The 20,725-nt window shown below is 48.5% G+C and overlaps 1 protein-coding gene across 1 annotated transcript in view; it reads left to right on the plus strand.

The window, feature by feature from the left end:
* Positions 1–9,341: 9,341 nt before the first annotated feature.
* The window catches only part of LOC138353609 (beta-1,4-glucuronyltransferase 1-like), an 88,502-nt gene continuing 77,118 nt past the window's right edge, over positions 9,342–20,725 (plus strand). Inside the window, exon 1 of the mRNA XM_069306807.1 lies at positions 9,342–9,746. Coding sequence (XP_069162908.1) covers positions 9,342–9,746 — 405 coding nt within the window. The remainder of the gene's footprint in view (positions 9,747–20,725) is intronic.

Raw genomic sequence — 20,725 nt, forward strand, 5'->3', positions numbered from 1 at the left:
TTCAGTCTTTCTGGGCAGTTAACACGCTGTCAATATGGCGTTCTGTCTCTCTCGGCAATGTCTACTCTCTCTCTTCCTTCTCCCTCGCTGAGATACGTATGCGCAGTACACTCCATAGGAGTCCCGACCGTAAAGTGATTTACTTACTCGTAATTAATTAGGGAAGTAAGGAATTATGACAAATATTAATGTCATACATAAACATGTTATATCATAATAGCACTTCTCGTAGGGCGATTGGTTTAATTAAGACTGCATGAAATAAACGAGAAGGGTTGAATGTAGACATATTTTACGTCGCAGTAATATCTACAGGAGTAATCAATCTGATTACATGATCAAGTTCAGTATGCAATAATATGCGAAATAAGCAAACTCTTTAATAGAAGATTATCTTTAGAAAGGAAAAGCAAATAACTGGACTCTGTAAAATTCCAATAATATGTGGAATATTTCATGTTTCAGCCAGACGCTATCACTCGGTGCCATGGAGACTAGGAAGGATTTGGCTAATATTGCGTTGCAATAGAAAAACGTTAATTGGGTTAATTATACGATTTAATAATGCTATTGTTAGCAAATAAATGAGGATTGAATGTTGGTTATTTCCAACAACAGGCGCTGCGAGGTGAGGTTATGAGTATAGGCGCTGCCAGGTGAGGCTATGGGACAGGCACTGCGAGGTGAGGTTATGGGACAGGCGCTGGTAGGTGAGGGTATGGGACAGGCGCTGGTAGGTGAGGTTATGAGACAGGCGCTGCGAGGTGAGGTTATGGGTAAAGGCGCTGCGAGGTGAGGTTATGGGACAGGCACTGCGAGGTGAGGTTATGGGACAGGCGCTGGTAGGTGAGGTTATGGGACAGGCGCTGGTAGGTGAGGTTATGGGACAGGCACTGGTACATGACGTTATGGGACAGGCACTGGTGGGTGAGGTTATGGGTAAAGGCGCTGCGAGGTGAGGTTATGGGACAGGCACTGCGAGGTGAGGTTATGGGACAGGCGCTGCGAGGTGAGGTTATGGGACAGGCGCTGGTAGGTGAGGTTATGGGTATAGGTGCTGCGAGGTGAGGTTATGGGAGAGGCATTGCGATGTGAGTTTATGGAACAGGCGCTGCGAGGTGAGGATATGGGTATAGGCGCAGCGAATTTAGGTTATGGGACAGGCATTGCGATGTGAGGTTATGGAACAGGCGCTGCGAGGTGAGGTTATGAGACAGGTGTTAATAAGTGAGGTTATGGGACAGGTGCTGGTGGGTGAGGTTATGGGACAGGCACTGCGAGATGAGTTTATGGGACAGGTGCTGGTAGGTGAGGTTATGGGACAGGCGCTGGTAGGTGAGGTTATGGGACAGGCACTGGTGGGTGAGGTTATGGGACAGGTGCCGGTGGGTGAGGTTATGGGACAGGCACTGCGAGATGAGGTTATAGGACAGGTGATGGTAGGTGAGGTTATGGGACAGGCGCTGGTAGGTGAGGTTATGGGACAGGCACTGGTGGGTGAGGTTATGGGACAGGCGCTGGTAGGTGAGGTTATGGGACAGGCGCTGGTAGGTGAGGTTATGGGACAGGCACTGCGAGGTGAGGTTATGGGACAGGCGCTGGTAGGTGAGGTTATGGGACAGGCGCTGGTAGGTGAGGTTATGGGACAGGCACTGGTACATGACGTTATGGGACAGGCACTGGTGGGTGAGGTTAAGATACAGACACTGGTTATCTTGAGGTTATCTTGAGATGATTTCGGGGCTTTTTAGAGTCCCCGCGGCCCGGTCCTCGACCAGGCCTCCGCCCCCAGGAAGCAGCCCGTGACAGCTGACTAACACCCAGGTACCTATTTTACTGCTAGGTAACAGGGGCATAGGGTGAAAGAAACTCTGCCCATTGTTTCTCGCCGGCGCCTGAGATCGAACCCAGGACCACAGGATCATAAGTCCAGCGTGCAGTCCGCTCGGCCGACCGGCTCCCTCACCTGGTAGGTGAGGTTATGGGACAGGCGCTGGTGGGTGAGGTTATGGGACAGGCACTGCGAGGTGATGTTATGGGACAGGTGCTGGTGGGTGAGGTTATGGGACAGGCACTGGTGGGTGAGGTTATGGGACAGGCACTGCGAGGTGATGTTATGGGACAGGTGCTGGTGGGTGAGGTTATGGGACAGGTGCTGGTGGGTGAGGTTATGGGACAGGCACTGGTGGGTGAGGTTATGGGACAGGCGCTGGTAGGTGAGGTTATGGGACAGGCACTGGTGGGTGAGGTTATGGGACAGGTGCTGGTAGGTGAGGTTAGGGGACAGGTGCTGGTAGGTGAGGTTATGGGACAGGCACTGGAATGTGAGGTTATGGGACAGGCACTGGTGGGTGAGGTTATGGGACAGGTGCTGGTAGGTGAGGTTATGGGACAGGCACTGGAATGTGAGGTTATGGGACAGGCACTGGTGGGTGAGGTTATGGGAGAGGCGCTGGTAGGTGAGGTTATGGGACAGGCACTGGAATGTGAGGTTATGGGACAGGCACTGGTGGGTGAGGTTATGGGACAGGTGCTGGTAGGTGAGGTTATGGGACAGATGCTGGTGGGTGAGGTTATGGGACAGGCGCTGGTAGGTGAGGTTATGGGACAGGTGCTGGTAGGTGAGGTTATGGGACAGGCACTGGTGGGTGAGGTTATGGGACAGGCACTGGAATGTGAGGTTATGGGACAGGCGCTGGTAGGTGAGGTTATGGGACAGGTGCTGGTGGGTGAGGTTATGGGACAGGCACAGGTAGGTGAGGTTATGGGACAGGTGCTGGTGGGTGAGGTTATGGGACAGGTGCTGGTAGGTGAGGTTATGGGACAGGCGCTGGTAGGTGAGGTTATGGGACAGGCGCTGGTAGGTGAGGTTATGGGACAGGCACTGGTAGGTGAGGTTATGGGACAGATGCTGGTAGGTGAGGTTATGGGACAGGCACTGGAATGTGAGGTTATGGGACAGGCGCTGGTAGGTGAGGTTATGGGACAGGCACTGGTGGGTGAGGTTATGGGACGGGCGCTGGTAGGTGAGGTTATGGGACAGGCACTGGTGGGTGAGGTTATGGGACAGGCGCTGGTAGGTGAGGTTATGGGACAGGCTCTGGTGGGTGAGGTTATGGGACGGTCGCTGGTAGGGGAGGTTATGGGACAGGCACTGGTGGGTGAGGTTATGGGACAGGCGCTGGTAGGTGAGGTTATGGGACAGGCACTGGTGGGTGAGGTTATGGGACAGGTGCTGGTAGGTGAGGTTATGGGACAGATGCTGGTGGGTGAGGTTATGGGACAGGCGCTGGTAGGTGAGGTTATGGGACAGGTGCTGGTAGGTGAGGTTATGGGACAGGCACTGGTGGGTGAGGTTATGGGACAGGCACTGGTGGGTGAGGTTATGGGACAGACGCTGGTAGGTGAGGTTATGGGACAGACGCTGGTGGGTGAGGTTATGGGACAGGCGCTGGTAGGTGAGGTTATGGGACAGGTGCTGGTGGGTGAGGTTATGGGACAGGCGCTGGTGGGTGAGGTTATGGGACAGGTGCTGGTGGGTGAGGTTATGGGACAGGCACTGGTGGGTGAGGTTATGGGACAGACGCTGGTGGGTGAGGTTATGGGGCAGACGCTGGTAGGTGAGGTTATGGGACAGGCGCTGGTGGGTGAGGTTATGGGACAGACGCTGGTGGGTGAGGTTATGGGACAGGCGCTGGTAGGTGAGGTTATGGGACAGGCACTGGTGGGTGAGGTTATGGGACAGACGCTGGTGGGTGAGGTTATGGGACAGGCGCTGGTAGGTGAGGTTATGGGACAGGCGCTGGTGGGTGAGGTTATGGGACAGGTGCTGGTAGGTGAGGTTATGGGACAGGTGCTGGTGGGTGAGGTTATGGGACAGGCGCTGGTAGGTGAGGTTATGGGACAGGCACTGCGAGGTGAGGTTATGGGACAGGCACTGGTGGATGAGGTTATGGGACAGGCACTGCGAGGTGAGGTTATGATGGTTGATGATAAACATGTATGACCCTCCTTGCGACTTTTCGTTTTCACACATACAGCCTTACTTAATGAAGAAAGAAAATATATAATGTGGTAAAGAGACCGGCCGTTCTCAAGATGTCATTTGAATTTGAAGCGGTTATGCCTGACCAGACGTCTTAGAACCTACGCAACCCAACTAAAGTCAATATTAATTATCCAGAGGAAGCTGTGGGGTCTAGTTTCTGACTCACTAAAGTAAAAGTCTAACTACAAACATAACCGCAACCTTAGCTGTCTACAGTGCCAGTAGTCATATCCAGTAGCCTCTAAGAAAACTGATGCCTTCTTTGTTTAGTGGACTGTGTTTATTATGTCAGTGTTCCCTAGGTGCCTCGCTATCAGGGAGCTCCAGCAGGAATGGGGCTGCTTTCATTTATCTACCGGATTGAAATAGCCACACATTACAACCTGGTAATAATACAAATATGTATAATGCAGCTAGAACTAATACGGTTCTAAATATTTTTAGCCTATCCTTTTAATTCTGGTACTTTGCTATACATGAATTATATTATAAACACTAACTGTACCCGGCCACGCGTTGCTGTGGTTCAGCAACGCATGTGCGTTGCTGAGCAACAGCAACCTTCCCTTGTCCCCCAGTCCTCCCCCACCATTTCCCCCTTCCCGTCCCCTCGTCCTCCCACCATTCCCCACTCCTCTGCCCCTCGTCCTCCCCACCATTCTCCACTCCCTCCACCCATCCCCCTCGTCCTCCCCACCATTCCCCCCTCCCCCGTCCCCTTGTCTTCCCCACCATTCCCTCGTCCTCCCCACCGTTCTCCTACTTCCCCATCCCTTCGTCCTCCATACTATTGCCCCCTCTTCCTCGCCCACTCTCCAGTCCCCTTGTCCTCCCCACCATTCTCCAGTCCCCCCTCCAACCCCCGTCCCCACCATCCCTAACTCCTCCGTGCCCTCGTCCTCCCCACCATTACCCCCCTTCCAAGTGCCCCTCGTTGTCCCCACTATCCCCCACTCCCGTCCCCTCGTCCTCCCCACCATTCCCCACTCCCTTGTCTGATGCATTCCCAAATGATCTTGTATTCCCTTCAGAAAATTGGGAACATCAAATGATCTGATGTTCCCATTACTGAGAAATAACAAGAACAGTTAAAAAACAAGTGAGAAACAATGAGAAAATAAAAAAATAAACTATACTCGTGAAATGAACGGTATGGTAAACAACACAGCTCAATTCCAAGGCAATGTCCCACAAAATAATTAAATCAAAATGAAATTAAGGGGGCATATCAATGTAAAATTAAAAGTGGTTCAATTTGCTTACAAATTTTTTTATGAAATGGTTATAGAAAGGGCTGCAGCTGGTCCAAGTTTCATCATCATACCCTAAACAGAAAAGGAGAAAAAAAATAAACAACGAATTATGCAACAAATTTTCAAATAGTTTCAGGGAACACATGTGTCAACTAAAATCATTTCTATAACACTCAGATATTAAACTAAGCACATAATAAAGGATTCTAGTGATCAGTTTTATCAAAAAAGTGTTTAGTGCAATAATATAATTTTTCAAAGTTACCCTTCTAAAAAAAATTGCAATATATGATATTTATAAATTTTTATAAAATGAACAAATAGACTTTGGACTAAAATGTCTACTAGATTCTGTAGAAGCACAAACGCTACATATAAGGTGTAATTTGCATGTAAATTGATTAATAAATGAAAGCTCTGAAGTAATTTGAAGGTGTAAATTACTTTCCAGAGTAAAATAAAGATCCAAGTTCGGCCACCTGTAGCTGAGCTTGACTTCGACAGATTTCGTTCATAATTGGCACCCTTGCAGATAGGCATCCATTGAGCAAGGTTTGCAAGTTTCATGCAAATCCCTTGATAACAAACGAGAAAAAATATTGGCCAAAAAAAAAAAGAAATTTTTTTTTTTTTTAAATATAAATATATTGCACATAGATATTACAATTATTACAAGAGTTTGTGCTTCTACAGCACATAGTAGACATTTTAGTTGACACATGTGTTCCCTGAGATTATTTGAGAATGTTGAACATTCGTTGCATAATACGTTGTGTATTTTTTTTCTCCTTTTCTGTTTAGGGTGTGATGGTGAAACTTGGACCAGTTGCAGCCCTTTCTATAACCATTTCATAAAAAAATTTATAAGCAAATTGAACAACTTTTAATTTATAACGATTTAGAATGATATGCCCCCTTAAATCGAAATCTATGAAAATTCAATTGATCAGTGCAATCGAAAACATTGAAATGTAGTTGCAACATATTTAGTATAGCATGTGTTGCTCTTGTGAGCAATAAATGGCAATGTTTTTACAAAAAAAAGTTTTTACCTGTCACAGGTGTTGCATCTATATAGTAGGTATATAAAAACGTGCGCGTATTCAAATGGAACGTTCAGTAAAAATTTCAGAACAATCGGTGAAGAACTTCCAGAGATTACAGCGTGTGTTGCTCTTATGTCCAACAGATGTGACATCTATATAGTATGTATGTATATACAAACCCGCTCGGATGTGAATGGAACATTGTGTGAAAGTTTCAAAGTAATCGGGGAAGAACTTTCGGAGATTAGCGATTTTGAACAAATGAACAATTACATTTTTATTTATATAGATTGACAACATTGGTTATTTAATTTTTTATTGTTATGAATTTATCTATTGCAAATCTATACTTCAATTTATCTTTAAGCAATTGCAATACATCAAATATTTATTTGTTAAATCTTGATTAACCTAGTTAGTATATATTGAATTAAGTGCCAGTAATTTACTTACTGCAATGGGCTCATAAGCCCAAAGTTTAACCACACCTGCAATAAATGGGGTTAGTGGCACAAAGAATTTGGATCCAAACCTTTAATAACACCACCAATCTCCTCTATTTTGTGGTAATATACAGATACTGAGCTCTCAGTCTTATTTTGAGAAGACTTAAACCCTCCTGTAGGCCAGAGTATGTAGTGTTGTTCACTATCGTTGTTGAAGTGATGTTGAAGCTTCTGGTGGACTCCGTCGACTCTTGACGTCAAATGTAGTCCAGTATTACTAATCTACCTCACAGTTTCTTTATATTTTCACGCAATTTTTCAGCATTTTTAAATGGTCTATGAGTGCTTTAGTCGGTTTAATAGCTATAATTTACACCGCTATACAAAGGTCCATGGATATAAAACAGCTAAAACTAAGCGTGTATTAATATGGTGTGATTTCTTAATATTGGTGTTGTTGTTGTTGATTTTGGGGCGACGACGATCGTTGGATCGGCTGTGCCCTGGCGTACCCGTGAAGGGTTAATCGTGAAGCCCGGAAAGGTGAAACGCCAAGCGTAATTGCGAAACGAGTGACGTCAATCACTGGAAACTTATATGCCTTGCGGCAAAGAAATGCAGACAAGCAGATGATTGGGGAGCCCCAGGGTTATCTTGAGGTTATCTTGAGATGATTTCGGGGCTTTAGTGTCCCCGCGGCCCGGTCCTCGACCAGGCCTCCACCCCCAGGAAGCAGCCCGTGACAGCTGACTAACACCCAGGTACCTATTTTACTGCTAGGTAATAGGGGCATAGGGTGAAAGAAACTCTGCCCATTGTTTCTCGCCGGCGCCTGGGATCGAACCCAGGATCACAAGTCAAGCATGCTGTCCGCTCGGCCGACCGGCTCCCGCTCGACGACAATCACCGGCTCCAGCCCACGCCCCACACTCAGAACACTAGGTAGCAAAACCAAAAACTCGGCCACCAACGAAAACACAAAATTCATCTAGTGCCCTCCAGCAGAGCAGAAGCCGGCTGCCCACCATTGCTGAGGGCACACCAGGAGCCCACCAAGACCAACTAACTCCCGGCACCTCTCGGCCAGGCCAGCGCCGGACACCGTAATCCCGCCAGGAGAACCACCCAAAACACATGAAAAAATAATATGTCAACATCCCGGTGACCCAAGGCGATACGTGAGCCAGGCGTCGTACAACCGGACCGTTGACAAGGCAGTATCAAATCCAAAATCGCAAAACCAAAAGTTAACCGTTGGCGATATGAGCGCCAGGCGTCGTCCGGACCGATCATTGAATAGGGACGCCAAACAGCAGTATCAAATCCAAAACGCGAAAACAGAACGTGATCCGGCGGCTCCCAGGCAAAGTAGGTGTCCAGACGTCCATTCGGCATCAAGGTTGAACCAGGAGTCCTCAATTTCTTAATGTGGTGGAGTTTCTGTTAGTGTCACGGCAGCGCCTAGACACTAGCGCATAGTTACCCTGGCTGTTTTAAAAGTCGATTTATACGATCGTTAACCAAACGTATCTGGTTAAACAATTATTTTTTTTAGTATATGTATTTATTTTGGAGTTGTACCATGATATGCTTATAGCTATTAGATTTAATTACATATCCTGGTATAGAACCATTGCAGATGCCATATTGGGATGGATTTTTTATTCAACCTTGACGACGCATGGACGTCTTGACACCTACTCTGCCCGGGAGCCGCCGAATCACGTTCTGTTTTCGCGTTTTGGATTTGATACTGCCGTTTTGCGTCCCTATTCAATGATCGGTCCAGACCACGCCTGGCACTCATATCACCTTGGGTCACAGGATTGTTGATCAATTTTTTTCACGTTTTCTGGTTGGTTCTCTTGGCGGGGTGACGGTGTCCGGCGCCGGCTTGGCCGAGAGGTGCCAGTAGTTGGTGGGTCTTGGTGAACTCCTAGTGTGCCCTCAGCCATGGTGGGCGGCCGGCTTTTGCTCTGCCGGAGGGCACTGGATGACTTTTTGCGCTTATGTTGGGGGGCCGTGTATTTAGTTTTGCTACCCGGTGTTCTATTTGTGGGGTGGGGTCTGTGTTCGTCACCCTGAGGGACTCCAGGGGCTCCCCAATCATCTGCCTGTCTTCAGTTTTGCGAGTACCCCTATACGGGTACACCGGGGTGCATCCGATCCCACGATCGTCGTCACCCCTAAATCAACTACAACAACAACCTCCCCTGGGATGGTGTATTCTCAAAAGGGTGGAAATATGCTGACCTGACACTCTGTCTTGGGAGAGCTTGGCTCGTTCTATAAACAACCATGTCTGGTCCATGTGCTCTCTCATAGATCATGTTACTCAGACACGTTATAGTATAATTTTGGTGGAAATTTTCCACAGAAGCGCCAATATCGCAGTAAGCCCTATAATGTTGACACCGTGATCTATAGCATCAATACTGTAGTAGATTAAGTGTAAGCAAGAGTTGTAGGACGCTGGGTGATACAAAAGTTAATTTGTAATATAACATTTCCTGCAGGATAGGACCAGACAATGACACCAGTAAGAAGGATGAAGATCGGCCTGTTGCTCTTCATGAACATTGTGATGTTTATGTTCCTGTGGTGTCCCTTCTGGCTCTGCGACAACGGGTCTCCCAGTCTCACGACTGCAAAGAAAAATTCACATTTTGACACAAGTGGCTCGAATGCTGTTCGCTGCCAGGGGAAAGACTGCAATGCTCCCTTTTCCTCAGGACCAACAGCGAACTCCCTACAGAGAAAAATGTACCCGGACCGGCATAGGTGCTCTGCAGGACATCAGAGAAACTTCTACTACCAGCGGGGAGACTACTGGGTCTTGGAGAACTACATTCCTGCCGACCTGACCTTCCGCTGTAACGAATCCATCACCTACACTACCCATGGAGAATACACCTTCCTCGCTAACCTCGACCCAGTGACGTCTCACTGGCAGGTCAGACAACACCATCAATTCGACTTTGCACGCTTTCACTCCTGTTTATACACACAGAGATCACACTAACATGATGCATGAAATGATCAAATCCACAAGGGCCGTGACAAGGATTCGAATCGTAGCTCAGTCGATTAAGGCAGTGTCTGGGATGCTCCCGGATGCAGGTTCGAATCCTCTTCACGGCCCTTGAGGATTTGTTCACTACTGTCTTATTCACTTGCTTGATTTATTCAACATTTCCTTACGTCATTTAAGTGTCCAACTCTTGTCATCTATTTGACCATTGTGAGTAGCGTGAAGCCATGTTGTCTTGTTCCCTCCTCTAGTCATATATTTTGTGTTACATATACATAATTATTTTCTATTAACACCCAATTTATATACATATATATATATATATATATATATATATATATATATATATATATATATATATATATATATGTCGTACCTAGTAGCCAGAACTCACTTCTCAGCCTACTATTCAAGGCCCGATTTGCCTAATAAGCCAAGTTTTCCTGAATTAATATATTTACTATAATTTTTTTCTTATGAAATGATAAAGCAACCCTTTTCTCTATGTATGAGGTCAATTTTTTTTTATTGGAGTTAAAATTAACGTAGATATATGACCGAACCTAACCAACCCTACCTAACCTAACCTAACCTATATTTATAGGTAAGGTTAGGTTAGGTAGCCAAAAAAAGCTAGGTTAGGTTAGGTTAGGTAGGTTAGGTAGACGAAAAAACATTAATTCATGAAAACTTGGCTTATTAGGCAAATCGGGCCTTGAATAGTAGGCTGAGAAGTGCGTTCTGGCTATTAGGTACGACATATATATATATATATATATATATGAATGAAAACTCACACCCCAGAAGTGACTCGAACCCATACTCCCAGAAGCAACGCAACTGGTAACTACAGGGCGCCTTAATCCGCTTGACCATCACGGCCGTCAAAGGAAGTGATAGCCGAGGCTATTTGAGCCACTTCCCCGACGGCAACTCGGATGGTAATCTTGGGCATAGCATTTCACCAAATCACCTCATTCTTTGGGGCACACGTGAGGAACACAAATTTCGCATTTGTGTTCCTCACGTGTGCCCCAAAGAATGAGGTGATTTGGTGAAATGCTATGCCCAAGATTACCATCCGAGTTGCCGTCGGGGAAGTGGCTCAAATAGCCTCGGCTATCACTTCCTTTGACGGCCGTGATGGTCAAGCGGATTAAGGCGCCCTGTAGTTACCAGTTGCGTTGCTTCTGGGAGTATGGGTTCGAGTCACTTCTGGGGTGTGAGTTTTCATTCGCATATAGTCCTGGGGACCATTCAGGCTTGTTCGCATATATATATATATATATATATATATATAACTGAAAACTCACACCCCAGAAGTGACTCGAACCCGTACTCCCAGGAGCCACGCAACTGGTATGTACAAGACGCCTTAATCCACTTGACCATCACGACCGGACAAAATGAGGTGATAGCCGAGGCTATTTGAACCACCCCACCGCCGGCACTCGGATAGTAATCTTGGGCATAGCATTTTACCAAATCACCTCATTCTTTGGGGCACACGTGAAGAACACAAATGCGAACAAGCCTGAATGGTCCCCAGGACAATATGCAACTGAAAACTCACACCCCAGAAGTGACTCGAACCCGTACTCCCAGGAGCCACGCAACTGGTATGTACAAGACGCCTTAATCCACTTGACCATCACGACCGGACAAAATGAGGTGATAGCCGAGGCTATTTGAACCACCCCACCGCCGGCACTCGGATAGTAATCTTGGGCATAGCATTTTACCAAATCACCTCATTCTTTGGGGCACACGTGAAGAACACAAATGCGAACAAGCCTGAATGGTCCCCAGGACAATATGCAACTGAAAACTCACACCCCAGAAGTGACTCGAACCCGTACTCCCAGGAGCCACGCAACTGGTATGTACAAGACGCCTTAATCCACTTGACCATCACGACCGGACAAAATGAGGTGATAGCCGAGGCTATTTGAACCACCCCACCGCCGGCACTCGGATAGTAATCTTGGGCATAGCATTTTACCAAATCACCTCATTCTTTGGGGCACACGTGAGGAACACAAATGCGAACAAGCCTGAATGGTCCCCAGGACAATATGCAACTGAAAACTCACACCCCAGAAGTGACTCGAACCCGTACTCCCAGGAGCCACGCAACTGGTATGTACAAGACGCCTTAATCCACTTGTCCATCACGACCGGACAAAATGAGGTGATAGCCGAGGCTATTTGAACCACCCCACCGCCGGCACTCGGATAGTAATCTTGGGCATAGCATTTTACCAAATCACCTCATTCTTTGGGGCACACGTGAGGAACACAAATGCGAACAAGCCTGAATGGTCCCCAGGACAATATGCAACTGAAAACTCACACCCCAGAAGTGACTCGAACCCGTACTCCCAGGAGCCACGCAACTGGTATGTACAAGACGCCTTAATCCACTTGACCATCACGACCGGACAAAATGAGGTGATAGCCGAGGCTATTTGAACCACCCCACCGCCGGCACTCGGATAGTAATCTTGGGCATAGCATTTTACCAAATCACCTCATTCTTTGGGGCACACGTGAGGAACACAAATGCGAACAAGCCTGAATGGTCCCCAGGACAATATGCAACTGAAAACTCACACCCCAGAAGTGACTCGAACCCGTACTCCCAGGAGCCACGCAACTGGTATGTACAAGACGCCTTAATCCACTTGACCATCACGACCGGACAAAATGAGGTGATAGCCGAGGCTATTTGAACCACCCCACCGCCGGCACTCGGATAGTAATCTTGGGCATAGCATTTTACCAAATCACCTCATTCTTTGGGGCACACGTGAGGAACACAAATGCGAACAAGCCTGAATGGTCCCCAGGACAATATGCAACTGAAAACTCACACCCCAGAAGTGACTCGAACCCGTACTCCCAGGAGCCACGCAACTGGTATGTACAAGACGCCTTAATCCACTTGACCATCACGACCGGACAAAATGAGGTGATAGCCGAGGCTATTTGAACCACCCCACCGCCGGCACTCGGATAGTAATCTTGGGCATAGCATTTTACCAAATCACCTCATTCTTTGGGGCACACGTGAGGAACACAAATGCGAACAAGCCTGAATGGTCCCCAGGACAATATGCAACTGAAAACTCACACCCCAGAAGTGACTCGAACCCGTACTCCCAGGAGCCACGCAACTGGTATGTACAAGACGCCTTAATCCACTTGACCATCACGACCGGACAAAATGAGGTGATAGCCGAGGCTATTTGAACCACCCCACCGCCGGCACTCGGATAGTAATCTTGGGCATAGCATTTTACCAAATCACCTCATTCTTTGGGGCACACGTGAGGAACACAAATGCGAACAAGCCTGAATGGTCCCCAGGACAATATGCAACTGAAAACTCACACCCCAGAAGTGACTCGAACCCGTACTCCCAGGAGCCACGCAACTGGTATGTACAAGACGCCTTAATCCACTTGACCATCACGACCGGACAAAATGAGGTGATAGCCGAGGCTATTTGAACCACCCCACCGCCGGCACTCGGATAGTAATCTTGGGCATAGCATTTTACCAAATCACCTCATTCTTTGGGGCACACGTGAGGAACACAAATGCGAACAAGCCTGAATGGTCCCCAGGACAATATGCAACTGAAAACTCACACCCCAGAAGTGACTCGAATCCGTACTCCCAGGAGCCACGCAACTGGTATGTACAAGACGCCTTAATCCACTTGACCATCACGACCGGACAAAATGAGGTGATAGCCGAGGCTATTTGAACCACCCCACCGCCGGCACTCGGATAGTAATCTTGGGCATAGCATTTTACCAAATCACCTCATTCTTTGGGGCACACGTGAGGAACACAAATGCGAACAAGCCTGAATGGTCCTCAGGACAATATGCAACTGAAAACTCACACCCCAGAAGTGACTCGAACCCGTACTCCCAGGAGCCACGCAACTGGTATGTACAAGACGCCTTAATCCACTTGACCATCACGACCGGACAAAATGAGGTGATAGCCGAGGCTATTTGAACCACCCCACCGCCGGCACTCGGATAGTAATCTTGGGCATAGCATTTTACCAAATCACCTCATTCTTTGGGGCACACGTGAAGAACACAAATGCGAACAAGCCTGAATGGTCCCCAGGACAATATGCAACTGAAAACTCACACCCCAGAAGTGACTCGAACCCGTACTCCCAGGAGCCACGCAACTGGTATGTACAAGACGCCTTAATCCACTTGACCATCACGACCGGACAAAATGAGGTGATAGCCGAGGCTATTTGAACCACCCCACCGCCGGCACTCGGATAGTAATCTTGGGCATAGCATTTTACCAAATCACCTCATTCTTTGGGGCACACGTGAGGAACACAAATGCGAACAAGCCTGAATGGTCCCCAGGACAATATGCAACTGAAAACTCACACCCCAGAAGTGACTCGAACCCGTACTCCCAGGAGCCACGCAACTGGTATGTACAAGACGCCTTAATCCACTTGTCCATCACGACCGGACAAAATGAGGTGATAGCCGAGGCTATTTGAACCACCCCACCGCCGGCACTCGGATAGTAATCTTGGGCATAGCATTTTACCAAATCACCTCATTCTTTGGGGCACACGTGAGGAACACAAATGCGAACAAGCCTGAATGGTCCCCAGGACAATATGCAACTGAAAACTCACACCCCAGAAGTGACTCGAACCCGTACTCCCAGGAGCCACGCAACTGGTATGTACAAGACGCCTTAATCCACTTGACCATCACGACCGGACAAAATGAGGTGATAGCCGAGGCTATTTGAACCACCCCACCGCCGGCACTCGGATAGTAATCTTGGGCATAGCATTTTACCAAATCACCTCATTCTTTGGGGCACACGTGAGGAACACAAATGCGAACAAGCCTGAATGGTCCCCAGGACAATATGCAACTGAAAACTCACACCCCAGAAGTGACTCGAACCCGTACTCCCAGGAGCCACGCAACTGGTATGTACAAGACGCCTTAATCCACTTGACCATCACGACCGGACAAAATGAGGTGATAGCCGAGGCTATTTGAACCACCCCACCGCCGGCACTCGGATAGTAATCTTGGGCATAGCATTTTACCAAATCACCTCATTCTTTGGGGCACACGTGAGGAACACAAATGCGAACAAGCCTGAATGGTCCCCAGGACAATATGCAACTGAAAACTCACACCCCAGAAGTGACTCGAACCCGTACTCCCAGGAGCCACGCAACTGGTATGTACAAGACGCCTTAATCCACTTGACCATCACGACCGGACAAAATGAGGTGATAGCCGAGGCTATTTGAACCACCCCACCGCCGGCACTCGGATAGTAATCTTGGGCATAGCATTTTACCAAATCACCTCATTCTTTGGGGCACACGTGAGGAACACAAATGCGAACAAGCCTGAATGGTCCCCAGGACAATATGCAACTGAAAACTCACACCCCAGAAGTGACTCGAACCCGTACTCCCAGGAGCCACGCAACTGGTATGTACAAGACGCCTTAATCCACTTGACCATCACGACTGGACAAAATGAGGTGATAGCCGAGGCTATTTGAACCACCCCACCGCCGGCACTCGGATAGTAATCTTGGGCATAGCATTTTACCAAATCACCTCATTCTTTGGGGCACACGTGAGGAACACAAATGCGAACAAGCCTGAATGGTCCCCAGGACAATATGCAACTGAAAACTCACACCCCAGAAGTGACTCGAACCCGTACTCCCAGGAGCCACGCAACTGGTATGTACAAGACGCCTTAATCCACTTGACCATCACGACCGGACAAAATGAGGTGATAGCCGAGGCTATTTGAACCACCCCACCGCCGGCACTCGGATAGTAATCTTGGGCATAGCATTTTACCAAATCACCTCATTCTTTGGGGCACACGTGAGGAACACAAATGCGAACAAGCCTGAATGGTCCCCAGGACAATATGCAACTGAAAACTCACACCCCAGAAGTGACTCGAACCCGTACTCCCAGGAGCCACACAACTGGTATGTACAAGACGCCTTAATCCACTTGACCATCACGACCGGACAAAATGAGGTGATAGCCGAGGCTATTTGAACCACCCCACCGCCGGCACTCGGATAGTAATCTTGGGCATAGCATTTTACCAAATCACCTCATTCTTTGGGGCACACGTGAGGAACACAAATGCGAACAAGCCTGAATGGTCCCCAGGACAATATGCAACTGAAAACTCACACCCCAGAAGTGACTCGAACCCTTACTCCCAGGAGCCACGCAACTGGTATGTACAAGACGCCTTAATCCACTTGACCATCACGACCGGACAAAATGAGGTGATAGCTGAGGCTATTTGAACCACCCCACCGCCGGCACTCGGATAGTAATCTTGGGCATAGCATTTTACCAAATCACCTCATTCTTTGGGGCACACGTGAGGAACACAAATGCGAACAAGCCTGAATGGTCCCCAGGACAATATGCAACTGAAAACTCACACCCCAGAAGTGACTCGAACCCGTACTCCCAGGAGCCACGCAACTGGTATGTACAAGACGCCTTAATCCACTTGACCATCACGACCGGACAAAATGAGGTGATAGCCGAGGCTATTTGAACCACCCCACCGCCGGCACTCGGATAGTAATCTTGGGCACAGCATTTTACCAAATCACCTCATTCTTTGGGGCACACATGAGGAACACAAATGCGAACAAGCCTGAATGGTCCCCAGGACAATATGCAACTGAAAACTCACACCCCAGAAGTGACTCGAACCCGTACTCCCAGGAGCCACACAACTGGTATGTACAAGACGCCTTAATCCACTTGACCATCACGACCGGACAAAATGAGGTGATAGCCGAGGCTATTTGAACCACCCCACCGCCGGCACTCGGATAGTAATCTTTGGCATAGCATTTTACCAAATCTCCTCATTCTTTGGGGCACACGTGAGGAACACAAATGCGAACAAGCCTGAATGGTCCCCAGGACAATATGCAACTGAAAACTCACACCCCAGAAGTGACTCGAACCCTTACTCCCAGGAGCCACGCAACTGGTATGTACAAGACGCCTTAATCCACTTGACCATCACGACCGGACAAAATGAGGTGATAGCCGAGGCTATTTGAACCACCCCACCGCCGGCACTCGGATAGTAATCTTGGGCATAGCATTTTACCAAATCACCTCATTCTTTGGGGCACACGTGAGGAACACAAATGCGAACAAGCCTGAATGGTCCCCAGGACAATATGCAACTGAAAACTCACACCCCAGAAGTGACTCGAACCCGTACTCCCAGGAGCCACGCAACTGGTATGTACAAGACGCCTTAATCCACTTGACCATCACGACCGGACAAAATGAGGTGATAGCCGAGGCTATTTGAACCACCCCACCGCCGGCACTCGGATAGTAATCTTGGGCATAGCATTTTACCAAATCACCTCATTCTTTGGGGCACACGTGAGGAACACAAATGCGAACAAGCCTGAATGGTCCCCAGGACAATATGCAACTGAAAACTCACACCCCAGAAGTGACTCGAACCCGTACTCCCAGGAGCCACGCAACTGGTATGTACAAGACGCCTTAATCCACTTGACCATCACGACCGGACAAAATGAGGTGATAGCCGAGGCTATTTGAACCACCCCACCGGCACTCGGATAGTAATCTTGGGCATAGCATTTTACCAAATCACCTCATTCTTTGGGGCACACGTGAGGAACACAAATGCGAACAAGCCTGAATGGTCCCCAGGACAATATGCAACTGAAAACTCACACCCCAGAAGTGACTCGAACCCGTACTCCCAGGAGCCACGCAACTGGTATGTACAAGACGCCTTAATCCACTTGACCATCACGACCGGACAAAATGAGGTGATAGCCGAGGCTATTTGAACCACCCCACCGCCGGCACTCGGATAGTAATCTTGGGCACAGCATTTTACCAAATCACCTCATTCTTTGGGGCACACATGAGGAACACAAATGCGAACAAGCCTGAATGGTCCCCAGGACAATATGCAACTGAAAACTCACACCCCAGAAGTGACTCGAACCCGTACTCCCAGGAGCCACACAACTGGTATGTACAAGACGCCTTAATCCACTTGACCATCACGACCGGACAAAATGAGGTGATAGCCGAGGCTATTTGAACCACCCCACCGCCGGCACTCGGATAGTAATCTTTGGCATAGCATTTTACCAAATCTCCTCATTCTTTGGGGCACACGTGAGGAACACAAATGCGAACAAGCCTGAATGGTCCCCAGGACAATATGCAACTGAAAACTCACACCCCAGAAGTGACTCGAACCCTTACTCCCAGGAGCCACGCAACTGGTATGTACAAGACGCCTTAATCCACTTGACCATCACGACCGGACAAAATGAGGTGATAGCCGAGGCTATTTGAACCACCCCACCGCCGGCACTCGGATAGTAATCTTGGGCATAGCATTTTACCAAATCACCTCATTCTTTGGGGCACACGTGAGGAACACAAATGCGAACAAGCCTGAATGGTCCCCAGGACAATATGCAACTGAAAACTCACACCCCAGAAGTGACTCGAACCCGTACTCCCAGGAGCCACGCAACTGGTATGTACAAGACGCCTTAATCCACTTGACCATCACGACCGGACAAAATGAGGTGATAGCCGAGGCTATTTGAACCACCCCACCGCCGGCACTCGGATAGTAATCTTGGGCATAGCATTTTACCAAATCACCTCATTCTTTGGGGCACACGTGAGGAACACAAATGCGAACAAGCCTGAATGGTCCCCAGGACAATATGCAACTGAAAACTCACACCCCAGAAGTGACTCGAACCCGTACTCCCAGGAGCCACGCAACTGGTATGTACAAGACGCCTTAATCCACTTGACCATCACGACCGGACAAAATGAGGTGATAGCCGAGGCTATTTGAACCACCCCACCGGCACTCGGATAGTAATCTTGGGCATAGCATTTTACCAAATCACCTCATTCTTTGGGGCACACGTGAGGAACACAAATGCGAACAAGCCTGAATGGTCCCCAGGACAATATGCAACTGAAAACTCACACCCCAGAAGTGACTCGAACCCGTACTCCCAGGAGCCACGCAACTGGTATGTACAAGACGCCTTAATCCACTTGACCATCACGACCGGACAAAATGAGGTGATAGCCGAGGCTATTTGAACCACCCCACCGCCGGCACTCCGATAGTAATCTTGGGCATAGCATTTTACCAAATCACCTCATTCTTTGGGGCACACGTGAGGAACACAAATGCGAACAAGCCTGAATGGTCCCCAGGACAATATGCAACTGAAAACTCACACCCCAGAAGTGACTCGAACCCGTACTCCCAGGAGCCACGCAACTGGTATGTACAAGACGCCTTAATCCACTTGACCATCACGACCGGACAAAATGAGGTGATAGCCGAGGCTATTTGAACCACCCTACCGCCGGCACTCGGATAGTAATCTTGGGCATAGCATTTTACCAAATCACCTCATTCTTTGGGGCACACGTGAGGAACACAAATGCGAACAAGCCTGAATGGTCCCCAGGACAATATGCAACTGAAAACTCACACCCCAGAAGTGACTCGAACCCGTACTCACAGGAGCCACGCAACTGGTATGTACAAGACGCCTTAATCCACTTGACCATCACGACCGGACAAAATGAGGTGATAGCCGAGGCTATTTGAACCACCCCACCGCCGGCACTCGGATAGTAATCTTGGGCATAGCATTTTACCAAATCACCTCATTCTTTGGGGCACACGTGAGGAACACAAATGCGAACAAGCCTGAATGGTCCCCAGGACAATATGCAACTGAAAACTCACACCCCAGAAGTGACTCGAACCCATACTCCCAGAAGCAACGCAACTGGTATGTACAAGACGCCTTAATCCACTTGACCATCACGACCGGACATAATGAGGTGATAGCCGAGGCTATTTGAACCACCCCACCGCCGGCACTCGGATAGTAATCTTGGGCATAGCATTTTACCAAATCACCTCATTCTTTGGGGCACACATGAGGAACACAAATGCGAACAAGCCTGAATGGTCCCCAGGAAAATATGCAACTGAAAACTCACACCCCAGAAGTGACTCGAACCCATACTCCCAGAAGCAACGCAACTGGTATGTACAAGACGCCTTAATCCACTTGACCATCATGACCGGACATAATGAGGTGATAGCCGAGGCTATTTGAACCACCCCACCGCCGGCACTTGGATGGTAATCTTGGGCATAGCATTTTACCAAATCACCTCATTCTTTGGGGCACACGTGAGGAACACAAATGCGAACAAGCCTGAATGGTCCCCAGGACAATATGCAACTGAAAACTCACACCCCAGAAGTGACTCGAACCCATACTCCCAGAAGCAACGCAACTGGTATGTACAAGACGCCTTAATCCACTTGACCATCACGACCGGACATAATGAGGTGATAGCCGAGGCTATTTGAACCACCCCACCGTCGGCACTCGGATAGTAATCTTGGGCATAGCATTTTACCAAATCACCTCATTCTTTGGGGCACACGTGAGGAACACAAATGCGAACAAGCCTGAATGGTCCCCAGGACAATATGCAACTGAAAACTCACACCCCAGAAGTGACTCGAACCCATACTCCCAGAAGCAACGCAACTGGTATGTACAAGACGCCTTAATCCACTTGACCATCACGACCGGACATAATGAGGTGATAGCCGAGGCTATTTGAACCACCCCACCGCCAGCACTCGGATAGTAATCTTGGGCATAGCATTTTACCAAATCACCTCATTCTTTGGGGCACACGTGAGGAACACAAATGCGAACAAGCCTGAATGGTCCCC

The sequence above is a fragment of the Procambarus clarkii genome, chromosome 58, assembly GCF_040958095.1.
Source record: "Procambarus clarkii isolate CNS0578487 chromosome 58, FALCON_Pclarkii_2.0, whole genome shotgun sequence".
NCBI classification, from domain to species: domain Eukaryota; kingdom Metazoa; phylum Arthropoda; class Malacostraca; order Decapoda; family Cambaridae; genus Procambarus; species Procambarus clarkii.